This window comes from Macadamia integrifolia, chromosome 3 (genome assembly GCF_013358625.1).
Source record: "Macadamia integrifolia cultivar HAES 741 chromosome 3, SCU_Mint_v3, whole genome shotgun sequence".
NCBI lineage: Eukaryota > Viridiplantae > Streptophyta > Magnoliopsida > Proteales > Proteaceae > Macadamia > Macadamia integrifolia.
In genome coordinates, this window is record NC_056559.1 from 3,428,377 (window position 1) to 3,455,649 (window position 27,273).

At 37.5% G+C, this 27,273-nt stretch overlaps 2 protein-coding genes across 3 annotated transcripts; both read right to left on the reverse strand.

The window, feature by feature from the left end:
• Positions 1 to 2,876: 2,876 nt before the first annotated feature.
• LOC122074463 (protein RCC2 homolog) lies at positions 2,877 to 12,768 on the reverse strand. Of its 2 annotated transcripts, XM_042639281.1 has the most exons (17): positions 12,171 to 12,768; positions 11,828 to 11,889; positions 11,685 to 11,752; positions 11,119 to 11,240; positions 9,915 to 10,020; positions 9,734 to 9,785; positions 9,533 to 9,650; positions 9,385 to 9,415; positions 9,239 to 9,262; positions 8,921 to 9,045; positions 7,701 to 7,865; positions 7,354 to 7,435; positions 6,666 to 6,788; positions 6,479 to 6,532; positions 6,326 to 6,395; positions 4,559 to 4,592; positions 2,877 to 3,481 (listed from the first exon to the last, which is right to left on the reverse strand). In XM_042639281.1, the coding sequence occupies exons 1-17, from the start codon at positions 12,367 to 12,369 to the stop codon at positions 3,123 to 3,125; spliced, it is 1,794 nt and encodes a 597-aa protein (XP_042495215.1). In that variant the 5' UTR covers positions 12,370 to 12,768; the 3' UTR covers positions 2,877 to 3,122. The 2 variants fall into 2 exon arrangements, with proteins under 2 accessions (XP_042495215.1, XP_042495216.1); XM_042639282.1 differs by lacking the exon at positions 7,701 to 7,865 and having other exon boundaries at positions 12,171 to 12,761.
• Positions 12,769 to 15,533: 2,765 nt separating this feature from the next.
• LOC122073980 (bZIP transcription factor 29-like) lies at positions 15,534 to 22,771 on the reverse strand. Its single transcript, XM_042638734.1, has 5 exons — positions 22,537 to 22,771; positions 20,991 to 22,347; positions 20,775 to 20,907; positions 20,559 to 20,643; positions 15,534 to 16,271 (listed from the first exon to the last, which is right to left on the reverse strand). Exons 2-5 carry the CDS (start codon positions 22,271 to 22,273, stop codon positions 15,973 to 15,975), a joined length of 1,800 nt encoding a protein of 599 aa, XP_042494668.1. The 5' UTR covers positions 22,274 to 22,347; positions 22,537 to 22,771; the 3' UTR covers positions 15,534 to 15,972.
• Between the last annotated feature and the right edge of the window lie 4,502 nt (positions 22,772 to 27,273).

The window sequence follows — 27,273 nt, forward strand, 5'->3', positions numbered from 1 at the left end:
GAGAGATACTGATATATATCAGACGATATACCAATACATAGAATCATGGTCACTAAATACCGCCATGTGAGTGGCCCCAATAAAGTAAGGGTAGTCGAACTCAGAACCACATACTTTTTGAGGAAAAGGTCCCTTACCAACTAAGCTACCCCTTTGGGGATTCTAGATCCAAAGTTTTACATTCTTGAACCTTCATTAATGGGTCAAGATGCTCTGCAACTTCATTGGCTTCCTTGTGCTTTTTTCTTTCTTTCTTTTCTTCAAAGGGGAGTGGATAGAAACAGATGCCACCCACCAGTACCAAATGAAGACTTGGAAGTCATTTTCAGTAGAACAAAAGCTTTCTTTCTCATTATAAAGCTCTCATAATGGGAATTGAAGCTGAGTGGGAATAAGAGGAGAGGTCAGTGTCACAAGGCAAAACCCATAAAAAACTTGCTTTGTGATGTGTCTTCTTCTTTCTTTACAACTTTCTCTTACTCCTGCTGCAGTGGAACCCATCTCACATGCTAAAAGCTAAATTAGATGGTAATCAGAGAGGCTTCCTTCTACAAATGAGATTTCAATGACTTTGATCATGATAGCCAATTTGAATTCAATCTTCATTAGAGTAGATTTGGTCTTCATTAGATGAATCATTTATTATTGAGGAGGTTGAGTTAACTCAATGATGCTGATGGTAATTAAAACCGATTTTATGGACTGCTTTAAAAACCTACATATAATTGATCTGAGATTCAGATATTCTATGGGTCAGTCACCTCTGCCAGCATCTTTAATGGACTTAGGATAAAAGGGCAAAATGGTAATATCACCCATCTCTCTCTCTCTCATATGGTTAAAATTGCAACATTACTCCTCTGTGGCAAAACTTACTATTGAACAAAAGATACTTTCTAGTCTTGTCAAATTAGAAAATTATTTTCTTTATTTTTTGAGAGAGAAAGAACCGTATCAGTCTAGTGGCCAATGAGAGGGCATATGGGAGCATTTTCAGCGCAAGTTGAGAGAGACAGCATGATCTTTTTGTATCCACTTATGTCTAGATGTAGGCAATACCAAAATGATAGGGTTATTTCTTCCAAGAAAATGCATAGCTCAGTTGTTATGTTATGTAGTACTTTTTTTTCTAAAATCAACTGGACATGACCAAATGAGACTTTTGAACAGAATCCATGGCCAGGTTTTGGAAACAACAATGTTAGACCCTTTTTTTACCCACTTTTTTCTGCTTCTCTCCTTCCTACCCAAAAGAATAGTTAATCAATCTGTCACTCCCTACCTACACTGTTCAGGGTTTTCGCTAGTGATGGCATATGGGGGAAAATTAAACTGTATTTTTGATACTAGATTAGAAATCAAAATAGAGAAGGGTATAGTTGGATTTTTGGGTTTTACTACCCATTTTCTAGTTTCTCAAATTGTTTACTAGTAAAACCCAAGCAAAGTGGCCTTCCAGAAGGGAAAAAATGGTGGGAAATTTCTAGGTGAAATCTTTACCTAGATACAGTTGTAGAAAGCTAGAAGATGGGTGACTTATCCACTATCATATGAGAGCATGTTACAGTGGTAGACTTCTCTTTCTTTTCTTTTCTTTTTTTTTGGGGTTGAGGGGGTGGGGGGGTTCACATTGATTTTTGGAATGTTGACATGAAGATGGTAATCCTAGAATAGTAATGTATCAAATGTAAATCAGGTCAGTCCTTGAACCAATTTTTTATTCAAAAGAAAAGTCAACACTAAACACTCTCTCCCATAGCAAAAAAATAAAAATAATAGACACTAAACACTAAAAACACACACACTCTCTCTGTAACATGTGTGTGTCTATGTAGAGCACTTTATTTTTTTATCTAGATCTTGATCTTCAAGCTCCTCTAGTACATTCCACATTTCATATCCAAACCATAGGAGATTTTCCCCTTATATTTCACTTGAAGAAGCCACTCTTTAAGTTACCAAGAAATACATCCATTTCTTACTAGGTGTCTTCTTCCTTCTAAATGAAAAACTTATTTCTTTTGCACAGTAAAAATATAAATTCTCAGCTTGGGGACCTTATACAAAAAGCCAACCAGGGTAGCCAGTAGTGGCTTGGGTAACTTTTCAGAGTTCATGGCAATGATCTCATGAGTAATATAGAGTTCTTCCTTAGAAATCAACATATAATGGTAATGGTCTGCCACATCTAGTGGAAGGACACAGTGCATTTGTGCAAGATTTGTTATCATGAGCCCAGACCACCAGAGATTGAGAGGCATTCCTTCTTGAGTTCTTTTTTATTTTTATTTTTTGGGATGGTGGGGTGGGGGGTAGGGTCGACTCTTTGCCTGTTCCATAGTAGGGGGCACGTAGTATGAGTGCAGGACTGACACCATGAGACCTTATCACCTTCTCTTTAACAGGCAAGCATGTTAAGGATAATATTCAACTGTTTATGGAGGACCTCTACGTGCAATGCAAGTCGTCTATGTTTCACAACACTAGCAACAGATCTGGGTTGGGAAGATTCTCATCACTAGGCCACATGGTTGTTAGCAGTCTACTTGAAATTGTTTTGCCGTAAAGACAAAACAAAATGAACTGGAACAGAGAACAGGGAGCTATCAGAGTCCACAATTTTCAAGCAGAATGACTACCAGGCTCTGTCACTCCACCCCAAGGTTAAGGGCACACTTCTCCAAGTTGGGATCCATTAAATGGATTTGGGGATCATAACTAGGCCCCTCCACAGGTTACTCTTGAGCAGCCTGGCCACAGGCGAAAAACCCGGAACTTTGGCCAAATTTGGAAGAGTTTAAACTTCTCCTTCGGTTGAACCGAGCTGCACTGAAAATCGAGGACAACTCATCATGACATGAACCAAATAGAGAGAATGAGAAAAATGGCCCTTGATATTGTGAAATAGGTATTAAGGTTACAACTGTGGGAGCTTTTGCTCCATCCATTCTTCCATCGGAATTGGGTTAAACCCAAATTGTTAGTTCAATAGTAATGTCAATGACAAACACAATAAGATTAGAATCATTGAAAGTAAAGCATCAATCAGATAGTAGCAATGAAAATAATATGATTTTCTACGAAATGAACAAAATTCTGGTTGGGATATGAGAAGAAACCTATCACTTGCTGGGCCTCCCTCTCTTTCCTGCTTTTCCCCTCCCCCGGCCACGCTGAGAACTTTTCTTCTCCTCAGCAGGAGGCCTTCCCCGACCACGCCCCGATGACTTCTCCTCCATTGGAAGTTGTTTTGCACCCCTACCTCGACCTCTACCAGATGATTTACCACCACGTTGCTTCTCTTCTTGCTGGCCATTAGCATCCTCTTCACTACTATCATCTTCATCACTATGTTCCTCTTCATCTTTGGAGTCAGATTCCAAAGGCTTCTTCCTTTTCTCCGAGTTAGCAGAAGCCTTAGCAGCATTCCTTATCCCAGTTCTCTTGACTGCTGAATTTTTGCTCTCGGGTTCTTCACTAACTGTAAAAGGAGAAATTTAATTTCCATTAGGTGCATAATTTAAAATAAAGCATAAGACCACATTGGATCTATTCAAGGCAGCAAAAAGATACCATGGAACAATGAAAATTCCACATTGGAACTGTCAACTTTCCTACTTCAGTTTCCAGATTAGCGGTGTAGGACCATATTGATCCTCCATCAAAAAATTATTGGAGTTCCATTTGGCATCATAGCTTCCAAAAGCTGACATGAATCAATGATGTACAAAGAAAAGATCCCAATACACTGAAGTATTTGATGGTTATACCTAATTTTGTTCCTTTATTTTGCAATGGAACATAGAGTTAATTTTATTCGTCTGTGAGAAGTAGTTCATTGTTATTTTGTGAATTCATTTCATTCTGATCAAGCCCGCCACAATTTCTTGCAGTCATAGAGCAAAGTATAGTTTCTTTTGGATTTCTTCACCAATGTTGACCAATCTTTTGGCAGAAGTTAATCTATTATACTGTTCTTTTCCATCGTTGCAAATAATATGACCATTAAAACTACCAGCCAATTGCAACAAATAAATACCAGCCCTTTCTTTTATGAATATTGATATCTTCTACATTAGACATGGCTGTTCTTCCCTCACCACCAACCCCCCCCCCTTCTCCCAGTGATGATTTTAATGAAAGGATACTAAAATTCACAGCTTCTACGTGATTAGAATGGTAGACAAGTGGCGGTTCATATTATGGAGGATCTCACACCCATCTCCATCACTCAAGTTTTATTAGATCATGGAAAAGCCACTAAACTCTAATATGTAAATTGGAGGTTAGCGGCATCTTCGTAATTTTCCACAAATCTGGATGCAATTTTAGCCCTATTATTATGCTCAAATTGACTGGAATTTGATGAATTATTACGTGGTCTCACCCAATGTTTATCATGTGATATGGGTTAAAATTTGGCAAATTTTACCAAGGTAATACTAAACTTCATATTACCTGAACTAATTTTCCAGGTCAACCTAGTCTTCTGCACAGACATATATAACTTCTGTCATTTTAGAAAATTTATCATCGCAATCTCAAAATTTTAGCTTACCTTCAGCAGAAGCTTTGCCATCATAAATATTGAGCTGCCAAAAACAGGGAGAATCAGATGCATATTATTAGCAGAAATTAAGCTAGCAGCAACAAACAAATAGAAATAGTACAGCTATATTGAAATAGGAAAATATGGGAATCACATAAAGATATCCCTACATTTTTCATATGATAAATCATGCAGAATCTCTATACGAGAAGTAGGTCAGTAGATGAATAGAATGCCAAAAGAAGAACAGATGCCAAAGGATGAAATATTTTCAAATGAACAATGGTAATGACACTTCCAATCAAAGTTTCAAAAATCAAAATCAGATCAGGCCAACCACCCAATTCGATTTGGAATCGGCCGACCCTGATCATGATTTCAGCGATCCTGAAAGTGGTGTTTGTACCAAGTCTGACAGAGTATTGACTGATTCAGGCTGGATTCTGATGCCTCATCTGGGTTTTAAAACCTTGCTTCCAGTTCCATGCAAGGATCTGAACAGACTGATTCAGCAGGGCATGTATGTAAAACACAATATCTGAACCTAGAGTACAATCGAGAATGAATGTTTCTTGCCTAAATAGGAGGAGACCATTGCATGCCTACTTGCCAAGACATCAATGGCAGGGTGGGATATCCACAGAAGGCACTGGGGAAAAAAAAAAAGGAAAAAAACCTGACCACATGTCCCTAGTTAAAAAAAATAAGTATCCAGTTTTCAGTATTCAAAAGGGATTCTATTTCTGATCAAATTTTGAGTGGGACACCATTAACACAGAAAGTAACCACTGTTAACCTTATTCAGAAACATAGAACTTTCCAGTGCCAATCCCCAAGCCCAGATAAAGGATGGTGGTTGCACTTGCACCAGACTAGAACCCAGCATGCAAAAACCTTTGCCTAAGCTGCTGGTTGGGATAGGCTTCGAGTTGAGTGGAGTCTGGCATTTCCCGAGCTTCCCCCATAGTTATTGGGGCACCAAGGTGAGGCAATGTGCTGTCCAGGAGCCTGGAGGTGGTGAGGCTTTATTTGTCAAGACGTGCATAAAACAGGTTTAGTTTAGAACCTTCCAGGCTATGTTAGTACTTACTGTTTACTAAAGAGGGGAATGAAGCATTCACCAATGAATCAAGGATCATTCAACATTCACTAAAACAAGCAATAAATGATCAGTTAAATATTTGTTTTCCAATTAGATTAATTTAGGCTTAGTTATACTCATTTTTCCAACAATAACATCCAAAACCTTATCCCAACTTAGTTATACTCATTTTTCCAAAAACCTTAAAGATATGATAATGCAACAAGGTGCACCAAAAAAAGCATAAAGCATAAAACCATACACAAGACGGGGGGGGAACCCTAAAATGGTCCTCAACTAGGTCTAAACCTGGCCAAGGTGACTCCCAGGTGACAGCTAACTTGTAAAAAAACAGGTGAACCTAGCCCATTTGGAAGGGCCTTGGGGCCCAAGTGAAGCGGCCTTGACAACCATTGCTTCCCCTTCTCTCCCTATTCCCTCATTTTTAAGTGGAACTTTTCATAGGAAAGAACTTCATAAAAGCCTCTCAAAAGCCCTTTAAGAAGGGCACCAAATGAAGGTGTCAACCCCCACCCTTGTGCCTCCTCCGTGACTAGATACGCCAGTCTTGTACTACTCAAGTAAAGGTACAACATTACCATCAACCATAGATTTCATACCCGTTCAAAAAGGTAAACTGTAGAAAAGAGGGGAAACTGTTTGAAATAAAAAACCAACATACGAACAGATTTTACCTGGTCAAGTCGGTCACCAACATTTGTTCTATCAACAACAATCAGAGAATGGCCCAATCCACAAGCAACACTACAGGAAATTAAATAACTAAATCAGTGTCACCACAGCAAGCATGGAATACCTCATAGAGAATAAGGCACTCAATTACACACCTGATAACATGCATACCCTCTAATATATCAACCTTTTTGGGAGTCGTAGAAGACCTATCATGGAAGAAGACTCACATCAGTGATGGTTAAAAAAAATAAAAATACTAGAAGGAAACAGACATACTTCTAGTGAAAGGAGCAAGAAGTCAATGTTAACAACAAAAAAAGGGGGTGGGGGAGCACGTACTTTTGACCATCAGGGCCATATCCAAGCTCACCATTCACAGCATGTCCCCAACTTATACATGAATCATCAGCACCACAGAAATGGTGCATAGAGCCTGAATCCATGCAACGTATATTCCAGCCACTGGTGACAAATTATTCAAAAAATAATTGAGCAATGATATGAATACAGTTTTCTTTTCTTGGAACAAGTGTTTAACTTTATATAGTATCTGACAAATGGAACACATGTCTCAGATAAGAACTGGAAATGTAGGCGGCTACCAGAAACTATCATCTAGGCAGACCATGGCTGCAGGACCCACCAACTAAAGTTGCTGATACGGAACCATTTTACCCACACAATTAGATAAGACATGTTGGAATTAAGTACAACTTTAAAACTAAACAAAAATTTCAGGATTTGATCAAAATATAACTTGTTTTCTTCCATTTAATATGTCTTTGTTTTCATTTAACTGCAATGGTTTTTTTTTTTTTTTTTTTTTTTTTGGGGGGGGGGGGGGAAGAGGGGGGAAGTGCAATATTACGGCTCAGAAAATGCACTAAATCTGCAACTAACATGCCTGTTTATCAGTTTGTGTGTGCATGTGCATGCTTATTTTTGCATAACCAACTAATAATAACAAATCAAGAATGAAAGACGATAATCATTAGCAAAAATGTAATGTATGTACTTAAGGCGCAACCTTAAATCCATTAAAGGCTTTGGATACATCCAATCATCGCCTGTATTCTTTATCTTGCCCCACATAAACAACTGCCCTCCAACTGGAAAAGAAAAGAAAAATAAGAAACATCACCAGCCAGGGTGGAAACCTACTATCACAACTCAAACATGCACATAAATGGAGACATAATTATTTTCCTTTTCATTTTAAATTTAGCTGTTTTTCAAAAGCATAACAATATTTTTTTTTAAAAGGAACCCAAAAACAAAACACAGAGCTTAAATGCAGTAAAGCAAAAGCAGACAAAAAGCTAGAAGCAAAAATGAATATGAAAAGTTGCCCCTCCCTAAAACGGAATACTCAACCTAAACACAAAAATTCACCATGCCTTGGTTTCCAAGTTGTTCCAAGGGTGTAAACAATCTGCGTTTCCATTCCAATGAGATGTTCAAGGAAGAGGCCACAGCATGAACTTTTCTGATCGTGTGCAAAAGTCTCCAAGGCCCAGATAGTCCAAAAACGAGAAATATCTGTAAACCTCTTATCATTTTGAATGTATATTTTGCTCCCACAATTGTGTGAAATAACTCCATAACATTGAATTACAATAAAAACAACTGAAGCACTCTTGATACAAAATGATAGTTTCATATTTAAAATCTCAAATTGAGCACTACAGATCATTCTGCTCATACAACAGATTTAAATGAGTTTCAATAATTATTACAATATGATTCATAACCCTTTATAAGATCTTCAACTAAAGGCTTAAGTTCCTGCCATACAGGCTTAGAAAACCTAGTTATAATTTCCTGTGATTTTTCATTAACATTATGGTTCTCGTGCTTACTTAGGAGATGCAATATGCAATCACATATTGCTGATAATTCACAAACTTATGAATAAGGCAAGGCTTGTATATAAATCAAACGTTTCTCAGCATACATGAAAAGAACCATGAGGTTACCCTTCTGCTTTTGTTCCCAACCTCTAGTTCGAATTTTACAAGGGAGAAGACACGTGTGTCTCAACTCAGCAACTTCTTGTTTTAAAGAAAAACATAAGTAAGATGCTTCAACTGACTAAAACTCCAGCAAACCCAGAAGATTGAAATAAAAGTAATTTCAACTATAGGAAGATATGGAAACTACGACTTTTTTTTTTGTGTGTGTGTGGGGAGGGGGGGTAGAAGAAGTGGATAACAAGTAATGGCATCAAATTTACAGAGCTGGATAAGTCAGATTTTTTTTTTTCGCTTCAGTGAACCAGACAAGAGGCTGTACTGCCCTCTAATCCACTAAAATCCAAAAAGTTTAGGGTATCTTTCCCATTATCTTTAGGTTTGTGCCTAGTCCCCAGATTCTAATAACATCTGAATTGGCACTTAAAGATAACAAGGACCAATTATTCTCACTCCCCCCTTTCACCATTATCTCAGAAGAATCTAGGAAAAGAAGAAGTTAGTCAGAAGTAGAAAGATCCCTAAAGACCAAACCCAAACAAAATAAACGAAACAATTAGAAACATCAAGTAATTTTCACCATAAAGCCTTCGCATTGAATGTAATATAGTTGCAAACAAATACCAGCAGTGCATGCAGAATTAACAGAACCAGCTGAAACCAATGCATTAGGAGGTAGAACATGTTGTCTTTGAAAGAATTCAATCCGACGAGGAACCCATTCATCCTTCTGCTCTCTATGTCCAAGTCTATATCTCCAACGCAAGCAGTTGCAAACAAAGTATCAGCACAACCATGAACAAATCCAAATGGTTAAATGGAAGGAAGCCATATTATTTAACTTCACTCCATTATCTGGCATTTTCTTCTTGTGGGGTAGGGGGGGCCAGAATAACATGCACAAAAAGTGACATACAAAACAGCAGTTGCTAACATTCCAACCTTCCATAGCCACCAAATCCCCACCTGAATGTGCATCAGAAACAACAAAGAGGCTTACGTCATACAATAATACAAAATATACATTGTAAAAAAACTTTCCATAGAAAAAGATGAAATAAAATTAAAGTAACAAAAGAAGTACATACGTATAGACGAAGCCTTCTGAGTCCACAGCAACTGGACATGGTAAATAATAGGTCTCAATACTTCAACAGGATGGAACAAAGAAAAAAAAAACATGTACAGCAAGAGATTCTATAACAGAACACACGAAGGGAAGATGTTACAGTTAACCTGTATGATTTGTGCCACATGCAACTTTTACAATAGTGTCTCCTGAAAGAGAAGCTATAGCTCTCGGGCGAGGCTGGGCTTCGTAAGCAAGTCTCACCGAACCTTCTTTAGTATTGTACTGCAAGGTATCCAACACGCTTTCAAGATTCTAAGGGAAAACCAGAATTCAAGTAAAAAGGATAACAAATTTCAAGAAAATACCTCATTGTCTGTTCCATGTCCAAGTTGACCAAATTGTGGAAGACCAGCAGTTCTGATAACCAACAAGAGGCAGACAACATAAATATGCACAAGGCAGCCATCTAAGCCACCACAAAGATGCAAAGTATTCGACACATTCAGAATCAAGGAAATATGAAAATAGAAAATCTACAAACCATACAATATTGAAGATCCTTCAACAGAAGATAGCCACACAGTAAAGTCACCCCCACAAACAGCATTTGTGACATCAGAAACCAGACAGCGGACTGGTGATAGCTCAAATTCTACAGAAATTTGAATGGAGATGTTATTAAATTACCAAAAATGTTCTCATGTAAATAAATTTAACATCTTTAGGAAATACTCCAGAACTAGATGTTCAGCAAGCACAACTGAAACAATAAAAAAAAGCATCTTCCAGTCGCTTCGAAATGTAGTTTAAAAAGCTGTCAAAATCCACTTAATCTGAGATGACGTGTTTACACTTTACATCTTCTCAGGGTTGTGATCTGGCATAAACCAGTTCACTTTAAAATCATAGAAATGATATAAAGAAGAGAAATGGATATTTAACTAATAAACTAGAGATTTAAGAAAACTGTAACAAGACACCAGATCAGATTAATTCCTTGGGTAAATGCAAAACACAAGGAATTCTTAGCCACAAAAATAATGTACTTGGGATGAAAAAGGTTACATCCTTACAGACGTTGTCACTGAATATAAAGTCACAAGTACACGAAGAACATTCAAGACAATAGTGGTCCAAAAAAGTGAACTTCAAGCATAATGCTTCCCGGAGAAGACTCAAAGACAATCGAAGCTTGCACAAAATACGAATGATGTTGAATACAATGTCCTTGCAATGAAAAAGGTTACGAAAAACATAGAAATGACAACAGTGAACATATAGATACAAATACGATTTGATCTGCAACCTCAAACCTCAAAATAGAAACTGTGACATCCGCAACCTCACAACCCAGGTCAAACCTGTTTCAAATCAGTCCCCAAAATTTTAATCTACTGTCCTACAATTTAACTATCACTTGTGGATTAAAGATGAACTCCCCTAAGATAACCAAAGAATGGGAGCTGGTCCAAAATCACTTGTTTTCATTTACTCAAAATAAAAAGAGAAAGAAGAAGAACAGGGTCATTTGCCACCTGAATATCTACATCACAAGTTTCATGCATGTTTCTTTCAATCAGAGAAAGACAATAACGAGCAAACATTGACATGACATTAGCAAACAACAAACATTTTATCCCACCTAGCTGCAGTCTCCAATGCTCTCAACCAGAAAGCATGCCTAAGAAATTGCAGGAGTCAATAGTCATATATAAGGAGACATTGATGAAAACTACAAAAGTTGACTTACCATTCTTTATTGAACCAGAACCCAGTTGCCCATGCTTGTTCCATCCAAAAGAGAAGGAGTTGCAATCTTCAGTTACAACCACAACATGAGCCCTACCGGCACCTGCTCTAATGATTTTGTGTCTACACCAAACAGCGTCATTAGTTCAGATTTTTACCAAATAAATCAACTACGAAAATCAGAAGAATCCAACTAGGAAACAGTAATGATCAAGTTGCAGCATAATAAAAAGTTAATGCAAGTTTCCTATCTATCTTGCAGCAGAACATATGATTCTTAAGAGGCAAAATGTTCAACAAACTATTCCTAATGATATGTAGAACTGTTAATAAGTTACATCAAACTCAAAATGATGCTGGGTTACTACAGCTTGGTCATAATAGTTTAAGTTCACCTCACATAATAATCCAATAAAAAATGATGCAATTGTAAATAAAACGCATCCAACGCAACTACTGGGGATGGTAGATGATCTGGCTTACTAGAGCTTGGGAATAATAGTTCAAGTTCATCTATTTATATTTATGATAAGATACAATGCTTGAACCAAGAAAAATGCAAATTACTTCAACAGGTCCGACACGACTGTAGGCCTATCACGCTGAAGGTAATCTCCATGTCCCAGCTGTCCCTTCTGCAAACCCCCAATTCATTAGTATGATATTAAATCATTTTAAAAACAAAAAAGAGAGTGTACAGGTTGTTATACCTCATTCCTACCCCAAGTATAGCAGCGACCTTCAACATCCAACGCTACACAATGGCAAGAAGCTACATGGGCATTGACAGAAAACCACACACAAGAACTCTGTTAGGACCTCTCTTGCAAGGAAATGGACGTAGAAGAAATAGATTGAATAGCCCTATGGAACCTTAACACATTTCAATGATCATTAGTAGCGGTATAAGCTATGACCAGAACAGCCTTAATGGCATTAGCAACTACCCAACTGATCAAACCAGTAGTAATTCACCTAAAACACCAGACAGACACCAACTGTCTACAAAAGCAAACCAAGAACAAGTATAAAGAAGCGAATGAATGAACTTACTGCAACCCGAAGCAACAAAACGAATGTCGATGCCAACAAGTGGACGCAAGCGAGTTGGGGAGACCAAGTTCGATTCCGCCGGAGCTCCTCGACGACCGATAGAATTCCAGTTGGTTGCTCCACAGAACAATAACTCTCCACCTTCTTTCACCGTCGTTTTTTCCTCCTCTGGCTTGTTTTCCGTTTCCACGGCCGACATTTCTGGTCAGTGAGAACTCGGAAACCAACAAAAACAAAAATGGGATCAAACCCAATAAACTAACGATCAAGAAGGTAGCAAAGAGCAGAGAAGGTAATGGGAAAGTGGGGCTTAACGGCTAGTCGAGGGAAGCGGGATTTGGCCCTAGATCTGAAAGAGCCAAAGAGGGAAAGAAAAAACCAAAACCAAAGCTCAACCCTCGTTGAAACAAAAAGTTGAAAACGAGGAAACAGAAAATGGGAGAGAGTGATTTCCTTCGCCGCTTCGATTTATTATTTGTTAGATTCTTTGGACTCCACTTTACTCCACTAGTCACTACTATGGCCTATGGGTATAGGTTTGCTTTTGAGAATCCAAACCGGCATTCCCAATCCCCTATCCTATCACCTCCCTCCATTTGAATTTTTTGATTTGACGGTTTGTTCTTCATCAATATTTGGTGAATCTCCCAATTCAAATTAGAATCTGCTGCGCCTGATCTTGCTTCCAATTGTTTTTCAATCTCTTTTTTATTAGTTGGATCTTCATTTTTTTTTAAAAAATTAAAAATAGTAGAAAATTCAATTAATCTTAACTCTTATAATAAAATCTTTGGGGTTTATTGCATTAGAAACTCGTAGGTTTTATGAAATGTTTGTGTTTGATTCTCAATTCCATTTCTACGATTAGATTGCATCAAATTTTAGGAGACATTGATTAAAGTTGTAACCAAAAGAATGGGTAGGGACCGATCACGTCGTTGATCCTCTCCCTGATCACATACTCTTGAATCTTGTTCTTCAATGATTAAATCTAAGAAATTAGAAATAAGCATCATTCTCATAAAAAGTGGCTTACCTCTAATTTTCAAATTTAGAAAAGAGACATTTGTAATCATTATCGTGTGGCTATATCACTAACTTAAAATCAATCAAAATTTGTTATTAAATTTCACTCTAATTTGCATTTAAATCCCTTCGGTATAGAAGGTAAATAAAAATCACATGTAAAATGTATCATTTACTAAATATAGTAAATTTCATAATTAATTATTAAATTTCATTTTACCTATCTACCAGACTCTACCTTGCATTTAAATATCTTTGGTATAAGAAGTAAAATAAAAATTACATGTAAATTATTTATACAATCAAGTGAGGTATTATACATGTTCCCTTTAATTTCCCATTGCAATCAAACGTTAGCCTTTACAAGAGAAAAAACATTTTCTAATTCATATTTAGACTTCCTCTTATTAGTCTGATTGTTGAATTTAAATTTAAAAATTTAACAAAATTTTAGAGCTTTATATTTACACATGAGAAAATGTGATTAAGCTGAAACTTATCAAAACAAATAAACACAAGTCCTATATGGAAGATATTTGAGCTGTCGAGGAAGCATTGCCAGGTATTTCTTAATTTTGTTTAAATCTTTTATACTTGGTGAATTGCATTTATGTTCAAGCTTGTCACGTTAATAAGCTAATGTGGAGAGTATGTCAAGTTGTAGAATAGATTTGGATAGGATCAGACAGGCAAGAAGAAAAGAAGAGATACACCGGTAGTAGTGGCTATGTGCATCTCCTTTTTCTATCTTGAACCATCAACACACATTATTCGACATTAAAACAAAACCCACCAAGAAAACAACCTCATTAGTGATGGGTCTGAGATCGATATGTCTCTCATACCATGGGTTGCTAAGCCTTGGGATTAACCTCATTGTGTAGTAAGATTTTGAGGCATTTTGCCGCCTCCGACTGTCAAGGGTGCATGCCAAACGCTACCAACCGTCCAATGTGCATTGGGTACACTAACACAGGCACTGATTATTGGTTTAGATCGTTGGATGTATTTGAGTCAACGATCTTAATGGATTGTCCACTAGGATCTCCTAACGAAGGAGTGAAGCCTTCCAAGGAATTAGTAGTAAGAGAGACAATGAGAGGAAAGAGGAGGGGTGTAAAGGGGGCTAAGGTTTGAAAAATTAAATCACAAGGATTGTACCCTCTTTTTTTTTTTTTCATTTAATTAGACCCCTTGTGGACCCGGCCACCATGGTTGGAACTTGGAAGTAATAAAATCTGAGAAAAAAAAAGAACGCTACCTAACAATGTGTACCTGCACTCTAAAGATGTCCGCGAACACAACAGTGTGCCCACTGGGGTGTACCAGCGCAGTCAAGCAACGTTCTATCAAATCCCGTATTACAGGGTCGCATGCCTGGATTCTTTCAAGGACGGCACGGGAGATGGAAGGACTGGTATGCACTTCACCATCTGGGTCCCCTTTCTTCCTTAATAATGGCAAGGACTGGCGTCAAAGTTAGGAAGCTTTCAAGCTTGGCTTTCAGGGGAATCCTGTGAGTTATCTGAGAGGCCAAATAGTGAATCATGAAATCTGATAACTTTTCTTTAGTGAGGACTCAATCTTCTTGAACGCTAATCCTGGATTTTTTTACCTGCAGCTAAAGGATCAAGAGGTCACTGAATGGCTCGACACCGGTCCAAGAAGAGATCGGGCTCCTCTGTAGGAGCTACTGCTCCCAACACTTTGATCTGCACTACACGACATGTCACGCGACAGACAGTCCCCAAGCGTCCAGTAAGAGGCAGTCAGATTCACTCACTTAGATCTCATGGATCTCAACCTCCGTAAAGACCATAAGATCTGTGATTAGTGTGTGGGAGCCGCGGCTCTTCAAAAGCAATGAATGCCTCACAGACTAGAAAGTGGGGTGGCTCAAGAGAAGTTATTCAGTATTTCCATGACCCTGTATAGTGATCTACTGTTAGGTTGTAGTCACAAGAAGCCTGATAGAGAGTGAGTTCGGGTAGACTGAAACAGAGGACCCCAACATTTGCAAAGCTTCATAGCTATGCACATAACCCTACATGGAGCATGCAACAATTGCTTCCCAGTCTCTGGTCAATTCTTAGTCCTCCAACACCTTTATGGGCTTATGGCCTTGCATACAGTTTTAAGTGGATCATAGTTTTGGGAAGAATTTTTATAAAACCTGAGCAGGTTGGTTAGACCGAGGGATGGTAATAAGATAGTTATCTGCAAGGTTTCAAGAATCATATTTTCGAGACGATGTGGTAACAATGCTAATCTATTCAGCATATCAACAATTTACAAGTACCTTGAAATTACATATTATTGGATTCAGAACAATCACACTAAACTAAAAATACAAGGAACCATTTATATATATAGAGTAAAAAGTTTGTATGATACTCTTCCCTAAAACAAAAGAGAGAGGACAAGTTAATAACCTCTCACCTCAGTGTTCAAACAAAATCAACAAAACCTTCAGACCAATCAACAACACTTCCAATGGAAATTAAATTTGACCCTACAAAGTTTATGGAACAAAAAAAGGCTATACTATGTATAAATAAATAAATATGTGCCTTATAAGACTTCATAGTACCCCGAGATGGGAGAGAACAGAGCTAGGCCCCAAAAAACAGAACTGGCAGAATCCTCATTATTACCTGCGAGTGCACACCTTAACAGAGCCAATGATTCAATGGAGAACAGAAGCCCGATTGAATCTCAAGATTAATAGAGCAGACAATTTTAGCTGGTAGCTTAAGATATCTACTCCCCCCTCAACCTATTGGTTTGATTCATTCTTTGCTGTTGAGTTGGTGGGCTGCTGCTGCTTCTGGGTCTGTGGCTGTGCCTGGTTTTGCTGATGTGGTGGCTGTTGGTTGTGCTGCTTCTGCTGTTGCTGCTGCTGCTGGTGGTGTTGTTGCAACTGATAAATGTTGAGCTGCTGATTCTGCAATTGGAATCTCTGGTGATTTGCAGATAACTGCTGAGGCAAGCAATTAGAAGAATGAACCTCCCCACCCAATTCTGCAGTAGCCAGCTTCAGGCGCTGAACCTCAGTAGTCAACGCCTCATTCAGGGCTGCCATGTTTTCAAACATTTCAAAACTTCTTTTTTCTTTGAAACTAAATTGATCTGATCAAGTCCGGTTCCGCTGCACATATGTTAAAACACTCAGTGCTCGACACACATCACACCCTCTGCTATTTAGAGTGCCATGAAGGGCATTTCTGGAAGCAAAAAGGGAATGTGTCGAGTGCTGAGTGTATGTGCAGCATAACCCTTCTCGATCCAATCACAGTGAATAGAAAGATATTACATGAAGTCGCTTAGAAAAAGTGAACAGACAGCGGTGCCAATTAATGATATAAATGAAGCAACAACAGGAAAGACTAGTATCTATCCAAGCATTTTTACCAGAAACAGGAAAAAAAAAAAAAAAAAAACACAGAGCAACAAAAGAGAAATGAGATTCCAAGCATGTGTCTAAGGACAATATTAACATCTTATCCACACTTGAATAAATATTTTAGTAAAATAGACTCAGCAGGAACAAGCAGATATCAAATTCACTTCAAAGAAGAACAAACATATAGAAGAAAATATCAGAAAGTACGTAGAATGTAAATGAAGGCAAAACAATGATTCTCTTTGAAAGGCAAACACATGTTAGGAATGCAGAGTACATGGTACAGAAGTTAGGAAATTATAATGGAATTTTACTATTAGCCCTAGTCAACACAATGTTTATCTAAACATACTATTTTTCTTTACTGTTGATTAGGAAACGTACAATTGTAGAGATGGAGTAAACCCACACCACACCATTGACCACAAGACCCACAAACCCCTCCCCCTGGAAAAAGAAAAACAAAATTTCTAGTGACGTAAACCTAGAAAATCCACCACCATTGACACTAAAGAATGCATATGTACTCAAGTAGGTTATGAATACACTAAGGCACCCGATCAGTTTTGGATGTTGCAAATTTGCAACAACTCATCTTTCTAGAGAAAAACAGTACAAAACAGTCCAAGGGCCATGGTACGTGCATGCTCTATCCACGTTTCCCTATTGTGAAGAAGGCAATGAAAATAGCTAATCGAGAGATTTTAGGATGGTTTGGCATAATTAGGAGGTCGCCTATCCTCTTTTCTCAAGGAGAAATTGTAGCTAATCCAACTCATCACTATCTCATTCCAAAAATACCAATAAATAGGCTGTATAGCTGTTAATACCTTCTCCCTCCACTTCTCCTATATGGTTACAACTACTCTTACTGACTTCCGTGATTACACCCATAGTTACCCACTACTTCATGACTCTATTTATGATAGATACAATAACTTATTCACGTTCTCCCTATGCTCTCCCTTAACAATAACCCACCTATTACTACCAATCTACTATAGCTGTCCATGCATGCATAGGGTGTTGTGTGCAAGTGCACGTAACAGGCCATCAATTTTTATTTACCATGCAGCCCACAGAAGATACAATGAACACATCTGGAGCCATACAAAGGTCAGGCAGAATAACATGCCAACGTTCAATGAATCAGGACATATACCTACCAAGGCACACAAGGGAATGAAATCATAACAGGCAACAACATAATGAGTATAAATATAATAGCCAGAAGGTTTTGAACTATATCCAAATTCTTTGACTACCCAAATGAAATCATTCGTTCCTGATATTATAAATCTAGTTTATCTCTTGAAAGGGCACCGACCATGATGCAGGTGCACAACAGTGGACCGAGCCAAACCCACCTAAGTATCCAGACAAAGATGAACCGGGTCCATATTTGGGTCTTTCGTCAAGTAGGGGCCAAGGGGTGCGCTTGGTCGAACAGTAAGGTACGAATGTTACGAAATGGTGGTCAAGCAGTCGAAACCTCTCGACATTCTCAGGGTAAGGCTGCGTAGATCTCCCCCCCCCCGACCTCGCACATGCGGGAGCCTCGTGCATCGGCTACACCCTATTTGGAAGCAACTTTTTTTCTTTCTGTCCCTTATTTCCAAAGTAAGATACGTAGATATTTTATTATGCTTCCGACTTGAGTTTATTCCTTAGTAGAGTAGATTTCTATTTGGTTTCTATTTTTGATATGGGTTTTTCTCCTAATAAATATGTAACCGATGGACAATAATTGGACAGATTGAAGATGGAATGCATTGAGTTCGTGTGTTTGAGCCTGCGGGTTGTATGCGATTCTCTCACCCCTTCCCTTTCTCTTGTGCGACTCCTCTCTCTTCCCTGCAACTTTTAGACATCTAGGGATTATGTCCTTTCCTCTACCGGCCCTCCACCAAACCATAACCATACCTTTATACACTCATTTAAAAAAAGAGAAAATAATCATAATTAATTAACAAATTATTATTAGCACAAATGTCTGTTACAACAACAACTCAACCTTTTCCCAACTAAAGGGAGTCGGCTACATGGATCCGTAAAAAAATAAGATAAAAGGAAGAAAAGATAAAGAAAAGAAACAAGGCAATGCGATACCTCCGGGCCATTCCACCTAAACGCAGTTGGCAAAATGGGTCTTTGCCCTCCAAAATGACTCTATTTGATGTCATACTAGGATCAACACCTAACTTTTGTATGTTTTTCCTTACCTACTCATCAATGGTCATTTTAAACCTACCCCCTAGCTCTTCTAGCTACTTCCAACTGTATTTGATCACTCCTCCTCACTGGAGCATTGTCACAAATGTCTGTTATTTATTCAAATGTCACAAGATATCTATTCTGCAACATGGACAAATGAAATGTCCATTATGACCATTGGATAGAGAGGACATGGTCTAGAATAGCTACGTGTCAAATTTCTTAGTCTAATTCAATCAACTATCACCTTTTGTATCGGCATAATCCCTTCTATGTCCATGCATGTGTACCAATACTCTAGACATTATTGTTCACTCTCTCAACTCTGAAAGGGAACAAACGGTTTAGAATAATTAAAAAACGTAAAAATAGATGACTTAGATTTGTCTTGTGATTTTTGGAAACATCACCTTCCATTGTCTTAACAATAAAATTTCCATTTATCCCTAATCTAGGCATAGTTGCAATTCATTCTATAATTCTTCTCATTATTACATGGCTAACTATCTTTATTGTTATTATATTACTATGGGATTTTCTTATTGACACCCCCTAAGGTATCAATAGATTTGTACCTTACTTCTTTGCCCCTTATTTTATTCCCAAAAGTTATTAAATGTTGAGTGTAAAAAAACGGGGTTTTCAAAAAGTTGAAAGTCATTTAATGCAGCTCATATGTGAATGACAGATTTACCCTCATTGAAAAATTCGTATCAAATGCTTTCGGGAAAGACAAGAGGCAATTGAATAAAGGTGTCAAATTCTAAATACACATATAGCGGAGTCATTCAGACATTCATTATTATTATTATTTAAGTGGATGTTTCTTTCAGAGCCATTAATATATAGCTTGCCTTCAAAGCCACCCTTTTGTCACTTGGAGGGCTGGGCTCCGTAAACAACCATTGGATGGGTAGAAAACACCATGTATTAGCCGTGTACCAAATTTGGGGTCCATCTCAACCCTACACCCAGCATTTTTTTATGTTTTAATCTTTGAGCCTTTTCACCAAATAACACTGCCAGAAAATTTGAGTTTTCAACAGTTTTTTGAAGCTTTATACCTCTACAGTAGAAAATGGATTGGTCTGAAACGTATCAGATAGATAGATGGTTTCATGGTGGCTTAAATAACATGTCCACAAAATTTAAGCTTAACAAGCTGGTGCATGGTAGATGTTGGGATAAGGCCGAGTTTGTTGTTGTTGTTGTAAGCTAGTGCATGGTAGATCTTATGGCAGTTAATATAAGCTTCTCTTAACTGGACCATGTAAAGGCATTGCTTTATTATTATCAACATCATCATTATCACCATCATCATTATTATTTGAACATATTTTTCATAAATAATCTGGCATGGCCAAAAACTTGGAAGACGTTGCAGAGGCACTTATTGGTTTTTGACTTTTCCAAATTGTCGGTTGCCTTTTCTTTGCTTCACCAGTTAATCAACCCTATTATAGTTCTTTCACCAAGTGTAAATGAAGTTGGACCAAAGTCTAGGGACTAGACATTACAAGGAAACAAAATACTGAATGAAAGATCTACAGTGAAGGATACACCACTAGAAACGAACATAATAATGAATATGTCAGCATACTTATATACCAATATAAGCCTACTTGCCGTACACAGATTCAAGCATAAATGTTTCTGCTCATTAGCACATGATACATGATAATCAATGATATCAATCATGTAATAAGAGGAGGCAAACAATTAAAGAGGACAACAAAGATGCATACCATCTCTGAGTTGAGCCTGTTGTTCCATGGCTTGAAGACGGAACTTCAACTCATTGTTCTGGCTCGTAAGCCCAGCAGAATCCCTCTGAAAAATACAACAGAAACCATTACTCAAGTCTTCTTTTTGTTTTGGAAAATGAATTTTAGTCCCAGTCATTTTAACTGAAAATTACACAAGAAAAACTTATCATGCGACTTAGCATGCCAGTTACCAACCTGTAACAGGGTCAGCTGTGCAGACAATGTGGTGGCTTCTGTCTGTAGAGTTTGCACCTTGTGTTCCAGTTCTGAGATGTACCGCATTTTCCGCTCCTTGGAGCGAGCAGCCGATTGTCGATTTGCCAAAATCCTGGGATGAACAGATTAAGCGTTAGGGTACATACTATTTCTCGACCAATAACAACTCTATCTACCTTTTAAGGATTTCAACACCTTTTAGCACGTTTGGGGTCTGTCAATGCAATCTCAGCAAGTTTTTCATTGGCCATAATCTTCTTCAGCTCGATCCCACTGAACTCGCCATTTCCAAAATCTAAACTGAACGTAGAGTTCCCGTCCATCGAACTGCTGTGCGTGTGTTGAACTGCCCGGGTTCCAGGGGAAGGTGGTAATTTTGGCGATTCATCACCGAAGCTATGCATCTTTCCCATGAAGCTATCCATAGAAACACTTCTATGGTGCCGGGTGGTCGGAGCAATGTCTTCCCCTGCACTCCTTTTGGTCCCTTCCTTCCTCTCAGTGGAGGAACTTGGTTCTGGGCGATTCATGCTGTTGCTGCTCTCATTCATGCAGCTTTCCGCTTCATTTTCGCTGCTATCAGCCCCATTTGTTTTTGTGCCACTGGCTCTGCTATCTATATCCTCACGGTTCTCCTGACATTGTTTGTCCTCAGCTCCAGAAGAATTCAGTGAATCCACGTTGTCCCAGTTCATGTAAGCAGAGAAAAAGTCATCCACGACTTCACCCTCCGATTTTCTCTCCCCCATTCCTTCTGCATTGCTGTCACCATCCCAGTCCGATTCCCGCTTCACCAACTGAGCCGGCTTAACCATTCCCGAGTTCTCTCTTGATACTGTTGATCGGTCCATAACACCACCCTGACCCCTAGGCGGGATGAATGGAGGCGAAGATTGGGCAAAAGTATTGAACCCAAACGGAATATCACTGCTAGAGCGTCTGTGCGCTTTCCGAGGGGGAAGGCTCTCATTGGCACGGCCAGAATTACTCCTCGTGAAAGGTGAAGGAGGATGGGGTGCTTGGGAGCTCCCATCTCGGTCTTCCATTGAAACATCAGCAGAAACTGTGTCAGATAGCGATGGTGATGAGGAGTCACGGTAAGGTGAAGGGCTTAGGGGAGGTAAGTTATCGAGAGAGAAAAATGCTGGTTGTGACAGAGATCTTGAGTGAGAAGGACCTGGGCTAAAATTCTGAGAACCCAGTTGCTGAGTAGCGGTCCGAGAGACTGGGATCTGAGCATAAGGAGAGGCGGGAGAGAAGTGCGGGATTGATGGAGGTATACCAGGCCTCTTGTTGTTATCAGGACTGAAATTCTGCGAGAAATGTCTGAGCGGAGCGCGAACCATAGAAGTGTTTAAATGGGGAAGTTCGAATCGGTTGGCCGACAATGGTTGTTTCGGAAGGGAAGACGATGAAGTCCCAAACGACGACTGAAGTCTCTGTATCGCATCATTACGAGCTTCTTCTGTTTCTTCCATTTCCCCCACTCTGTCTAACAGTATTTAGAACTCTCCAAGTCAATCGGCCGTTCTATTTTTTCTCTTCTCAAAACCTAAAGAAAACCTGACGATCAAAATCAAAAACAAACAAGAACAAACAGAATATCCAGAAGAGGTAACCAAACCATTACCACCATTACACAAAATTCAGGATTTAGAACCAGATTATATAGCATTGTTTACCGGTACTTGAGGTGATTACAATAACGTTAAGTATTCAACGAATGACGACTAGTCCGTACCTCGCCACTAGTACGCCATTACAGGCTCAACCAGAGCAGAGCAATGCCAGATGATCGAGGAAGATACCACCAAAATCTCCACCAGATTTAGAAGCGATTTGTATGAATCCAAAAACAAAAAGTCCGTAAAAGATGAAAGCTTTGTCGACGGAATGGACGAAGCCACCGCACGCGGCCGAACAAAGCACTCTCTCACTCTCTCCTCCGACCGAAGAAGCTCTCTCTCTCTCTCTCGCTATCATAATTCTTAATTCCGCGTGAATTTAAGGAGGGTTTAATTTAACATCAATTTCAATTTGCATTTGAAATGAATTTGAATTTCATTCCGACTGGTCGGTCATTTCTTTTCTCCTCATGGACATGCCTCAAATTACTCCTCCATCTCCGCAGATAATCCAGGGTCGAAGTTTCCGTGAATTAGAATATTGTGCCTTAAAAGGCCTCTACCTTTTATTAAAATGACATATATGTCTTTATTTCCCATTTTATATAATCTTGTGTAGTAATTCATTGTTGGGAATTTAACCAAAAATAAATAAAAAATCATTGTTGAGAGAAGGATTGCTTGTTTGCTATATTAGGCCATGGGTATTCATGAATCAAACTAAACAAAACCAAAACCTTAAGAAAATTTGTTTATTGTTTTCAATATTATCCATTTTTCACTTCTTATTGTGAAGGTTTTTTTTTTTTTTTTTTTTTAAATACCAATGTGTTCAGGCCAGTTTACATGCACTTCGACTACTCTTTGGAAAGACTAGCACAACAACCCTTATCGCTTAGAGAAAGAGAAAATGAAGATATTAAAAATAAATAAATAAATAGTTGTTTGACTCACCAAATTTTGAAAATTTAAGTCGAATTAAAAGCCTAATTTTCCAACCATGTTTTAGAATGCATGTTCCACCAATGAGTGGTGACTAACCAAATCTTATAATGGGGCATGGTTTTTAATGAAGAGAGATAAAATGGGGCACACAAGTGTGATGTGAGGGAAATTGTGTCGGAACCTATAGACGGGGCATCGTGGCCATTTTTTCCCCTTCATTTCTTTCCTTAATAATTTTTTATAAGAAAAGGTTTATGCCTCTAATGTATGTGAGAATCTTGTATGCCACACCAATGGTGGCACAGGAAATGATATCATTCATAGAGGCACACATGATTAGAGAAAAAAAGAAGAAATAATAACAATAATAATTCATGTGAGAGGGCAAAAGATATGTTTGACTATATGGAAAACTTTTTCAAAAAAAAATTATCCAATCTTTTAGATAATGGTATCTTTCCAATTTCACTAAGAGATATCTTGCGTGTACCTTTTCCTTGTATGGTTGCGCTAAGATAATTTTTTTCCCTTTCTAATATGATAGTATGAATCGAGTTTTCCATTCATTTTTTCTTTCCCTTTTCTGATATGCTTGTATGGATCAAATTTTCATTTCCCCTTTTTGATATCTAGTATGAATCAAGTTTTCCTTAAACCGCAATAAAGGAAATGACAAATATGTATTCCAATGCGAAAAGATTTCCCACACAACCAATACATTGTGCGTTACATTATTTATGTGAGATTTTTACTACATGTCTTCAAATATCTCACAATAGAACTTGGAAAAATAACTATTGCGATAGAGTTTCCTACTTGGGCAAATATTATAGCTTTGTGTATAAAATGTTCTTCCTTTGAAATGAATTTAATGCTGACTAACACTAATTAAACTTTTGCTAAAAGGTTTTTCTATGGACATATACTTGGGCACCGTTTACAATTTCTACGTTTTCTTGTTCCCAGAAACGGAGAAACCGCGTAAAAGGCGTTTGATAAAGTTGTTCCGTTTCACCCGTTTCTATAAACATAACTTAAAATTTATGCCTATTTACAATTCTATAAACGACTTTAACGAAACAAATCGAGTCCGACTTGTTTCATATTTTCTAGAAACGAATTTGAGAGGAAAAAAGGATGTTGTGCCCGATAAATCTATCAAATATTTAAACATAAAAAAATGTAATCGAACCCTCTCTCCCTTTTGGGCATATGATGATACTATTGGGTTTTTTAGTGGCATTATATCTGTAAAAAACGTTTCGAGAAATAGGTTTATTAAACATAAAAAAATCCATTTTTGTTTCCGAAAACGTGAAAAGTCGTTTCTGTTATTTCTAGACACAGAAATAGCATAAACGTGATCAAACGGTGCCTTAGGGTCTGTTTGATTTTGTTTTCAGAAACATATTTTTTTGTGTTGCACAGAAAAATGGAAAAAACAAACAAAAAATCGTTTGACTTTTTTCTGTTCGATTCACTTGTTTTCATAAATAAAAATTTATGCATATTTCCGTGTCTATAAACAATAATGGATAACACAAGTAACTTATTTTTTTATATATAGAAACAAGTGGGAGGGACAAAAATTGTAAAAAACTCGATACTTCACTCGACCTACTCAACCCCAACCCATTGTTGAAACCTCTCACCGTCCAGAAGCGGCAACTCCAACTAATTTGTGCGAAGCTCATAGTTTCAAACCGTCTTCATCCTTTTGAAGCTCATCTCCACAAAACACATTTGCAACTCCAACATCGTACTTTCACTCTTGAGTTGCATACCTACAGCGTTGTGCCTTCATTCGTGTATTGAACCTGATTATACTATTGATAACATTTTGGGAAACAGGAAAATCAAATATCTTTTTGTAATTCCAAATTTTTTTTTCTTAGCACAAAAATAGAAAAAAAAATCATTTCTACTGTTTATAGACACGAAAACAGTGGAGACAAAATCAAACGGGCCCTTACTGATCCAAAAATACATCGATTATTATGAAGAAAGTTTTCCTACACCATGATTGCAAGAAAACTAATCATCCCAGGGTCATTAATGTCCAGCCCTTTATTATCAAGGGATTCTTCATTGGCAAGAAAATACCGTCTCCATTACATGACAACTCCAATGGAACCCTAAGGTACCCTACACTCATGTCAAATTTCAATGAAATTTGAATTGGCCAAGTGGCAAAATAAGCCATTACAAAATTTAAAACCATGAAAAAAATGCATGGGATTACAAAGGGAAAGATGAACAACATGAACATACATGGGAGGTTAATAATTAAATTCAACGTTGAAGTTTGACACTTAAGCTAACTTTGGCTTATCTAACAATTGGGATTTTTAGCATCATCTTGAAAGTAAGGCCATTTGTTCTTAGTTGGTTGATCCATAATTTCGCCCATCGGAGAGGGAGAGAGATTTTGTCCCATCACTTTCTTGTACTCAAAAGTTCTATTTGGTGGTACTCATGTACTCATTCCATGTGCCTAGAAAAAAACCTCTGGACTAAGTAGAAACAATCTAGTTGGGCATTTGGTAAATATAAAAATAAATTGAGTGATCTTTCATAAATAATCACTTGTTTTCTAATATCATAAAATGACCTTTTTATCTTATAATAAAGGGAAAATGTTTCAAGTAAATATTTTAAGTTTTTTTCTTTTTTTGTTAATTTTAAAATAAATCATTTCTATAAATTTATGCATAACATCATTTAACAAGTAAACAGTGTGGAAGACACGCAAATACTATTGCATAAATAAATAAAGGAAAAACTTACCCACGATGTTAGAATACTATTTCTCTTTCACATGGGATTTTTTTTTTATTATATATATATATATATATATAATTTCTTAGTCTGAGGATATGAAGCTCAAGTCAATGATTTTGTTGTCCGTACAACCATTGATGTAGTGTCTAGATTCTTCCCCACTACATAGGCATAGTGGGAACCCTCTACCCTAAAAAAAAACTTATAGTCAATTCTCCTGTTGCTTTATAGATTTGATCTTGTTCCATAAGTTTCATTAAAATATTATTTGCTCTACAAATATCTTATTTCTTGCTATCTTAGCTACCTCAATTAATTCAAATTTTTCTTTTTATTTTTTTACTATTTTATATATTTTAGTAATCAGTAAGCCAATATGTGTCACTATTTTAGCAAAATTTTACTAGAATCACAAATCATTAAAATATATCAATAACTCCATATTTTCTCACACAATTTCACTTTTGGAAACTTGTCAAAGAAGTGTTTCTTAATAGATAATCCATTACTCTACAAAAAAGAAAAGATGAATAGACCTTACAATGAAACACAAGTTATGTCACTGATTCTTCCCCCGACCCTCTAAAGGTACCCTAACACCTCTCTCTCTCTCTCTTCACATGAAATGACCTCGTTGCCATATTATTTATAAAATTGTCATGTTGCATCTCATTCATGTACTCTTTTATGCCACTTCCTCAGATAACCTTTCATTTTTCTTGTTGTACTCTTCTATGCCACTTCTTCAGAGAACTTTTTCTTTTTACTTATTTAAAAAAAAAAAAAAAAAAAACATATATAAGCACAAGAAATGACACTCATATGAAGCTTAGAAGTATGAGTTTTAATTTCAAATCTCATCCGTCATCAATATTTATTTATTTTTTTTTTAAAGAAGAAAGATTGGTTCAACAAATGGGTAAACATGAAAAAAAATGAATCCCATCATAAGAAAAATAAATAAAATTAGGCATGGGTCATTCAATGGAGCCACTCAGCCACATATGGGTCAAAGGGTGAACACAAAAACCTGATTTTTGTGTGTAGTTTTGGTCCGCGAAACCTCCCTATGAACCACACCATAAGGATCATAGAGCGTTGGGCTTAAGTTGGCTAAGAATGTGAAA

Excerpts from the sequence above, each read along its gene's own strand:
- LOC122073980 (XM_042638734.1), bottom strand. The coding sequence starts at position 22,273 with ATGGAAGAAACAGAAGAAGCTCGTAATGATGCGATACAGAGACTTCAG. Across the intron at positions 20,644-20,774 it reads CACAGCTGACCCTGTTACAG|AGGGATTCTGCTGGGCTTAC; the intron begins GTTGGTAACTGG and ends TGTATTTTTCAG. Across the intron at positions 16,272-20,558 it reads ACAGGCTCAACTCAGAGATG|CCCTGAATGAGGCGTTGACT; the intron begins GTATGCATCTTT and ends AAAACATGGCAG.
- LOC122074463 (XM_042639281.1), bottom strand. The coding sequence starts at position 12,369 with ATGTCGGCCGTGGAAACGGAAAACAAGCCAGAGGAGGAAAAAACGACG. Across the intron at positions 11,890-12,170 it reads TTTTGTTGCTTCGGGTTGCA|CTTCTTGCCATTGTGTAGCG; the intron begins GTAAGTTCATTC and ends ATGCCCATGTAG. Across the intron at positions 9,416-9,532 it reads ATGTGGCACAAATCATACAG|TTGCTGTGGACTCAGAAGGC; the intron begins GTTAACTGTAAC and ends TACCATGTCCAG.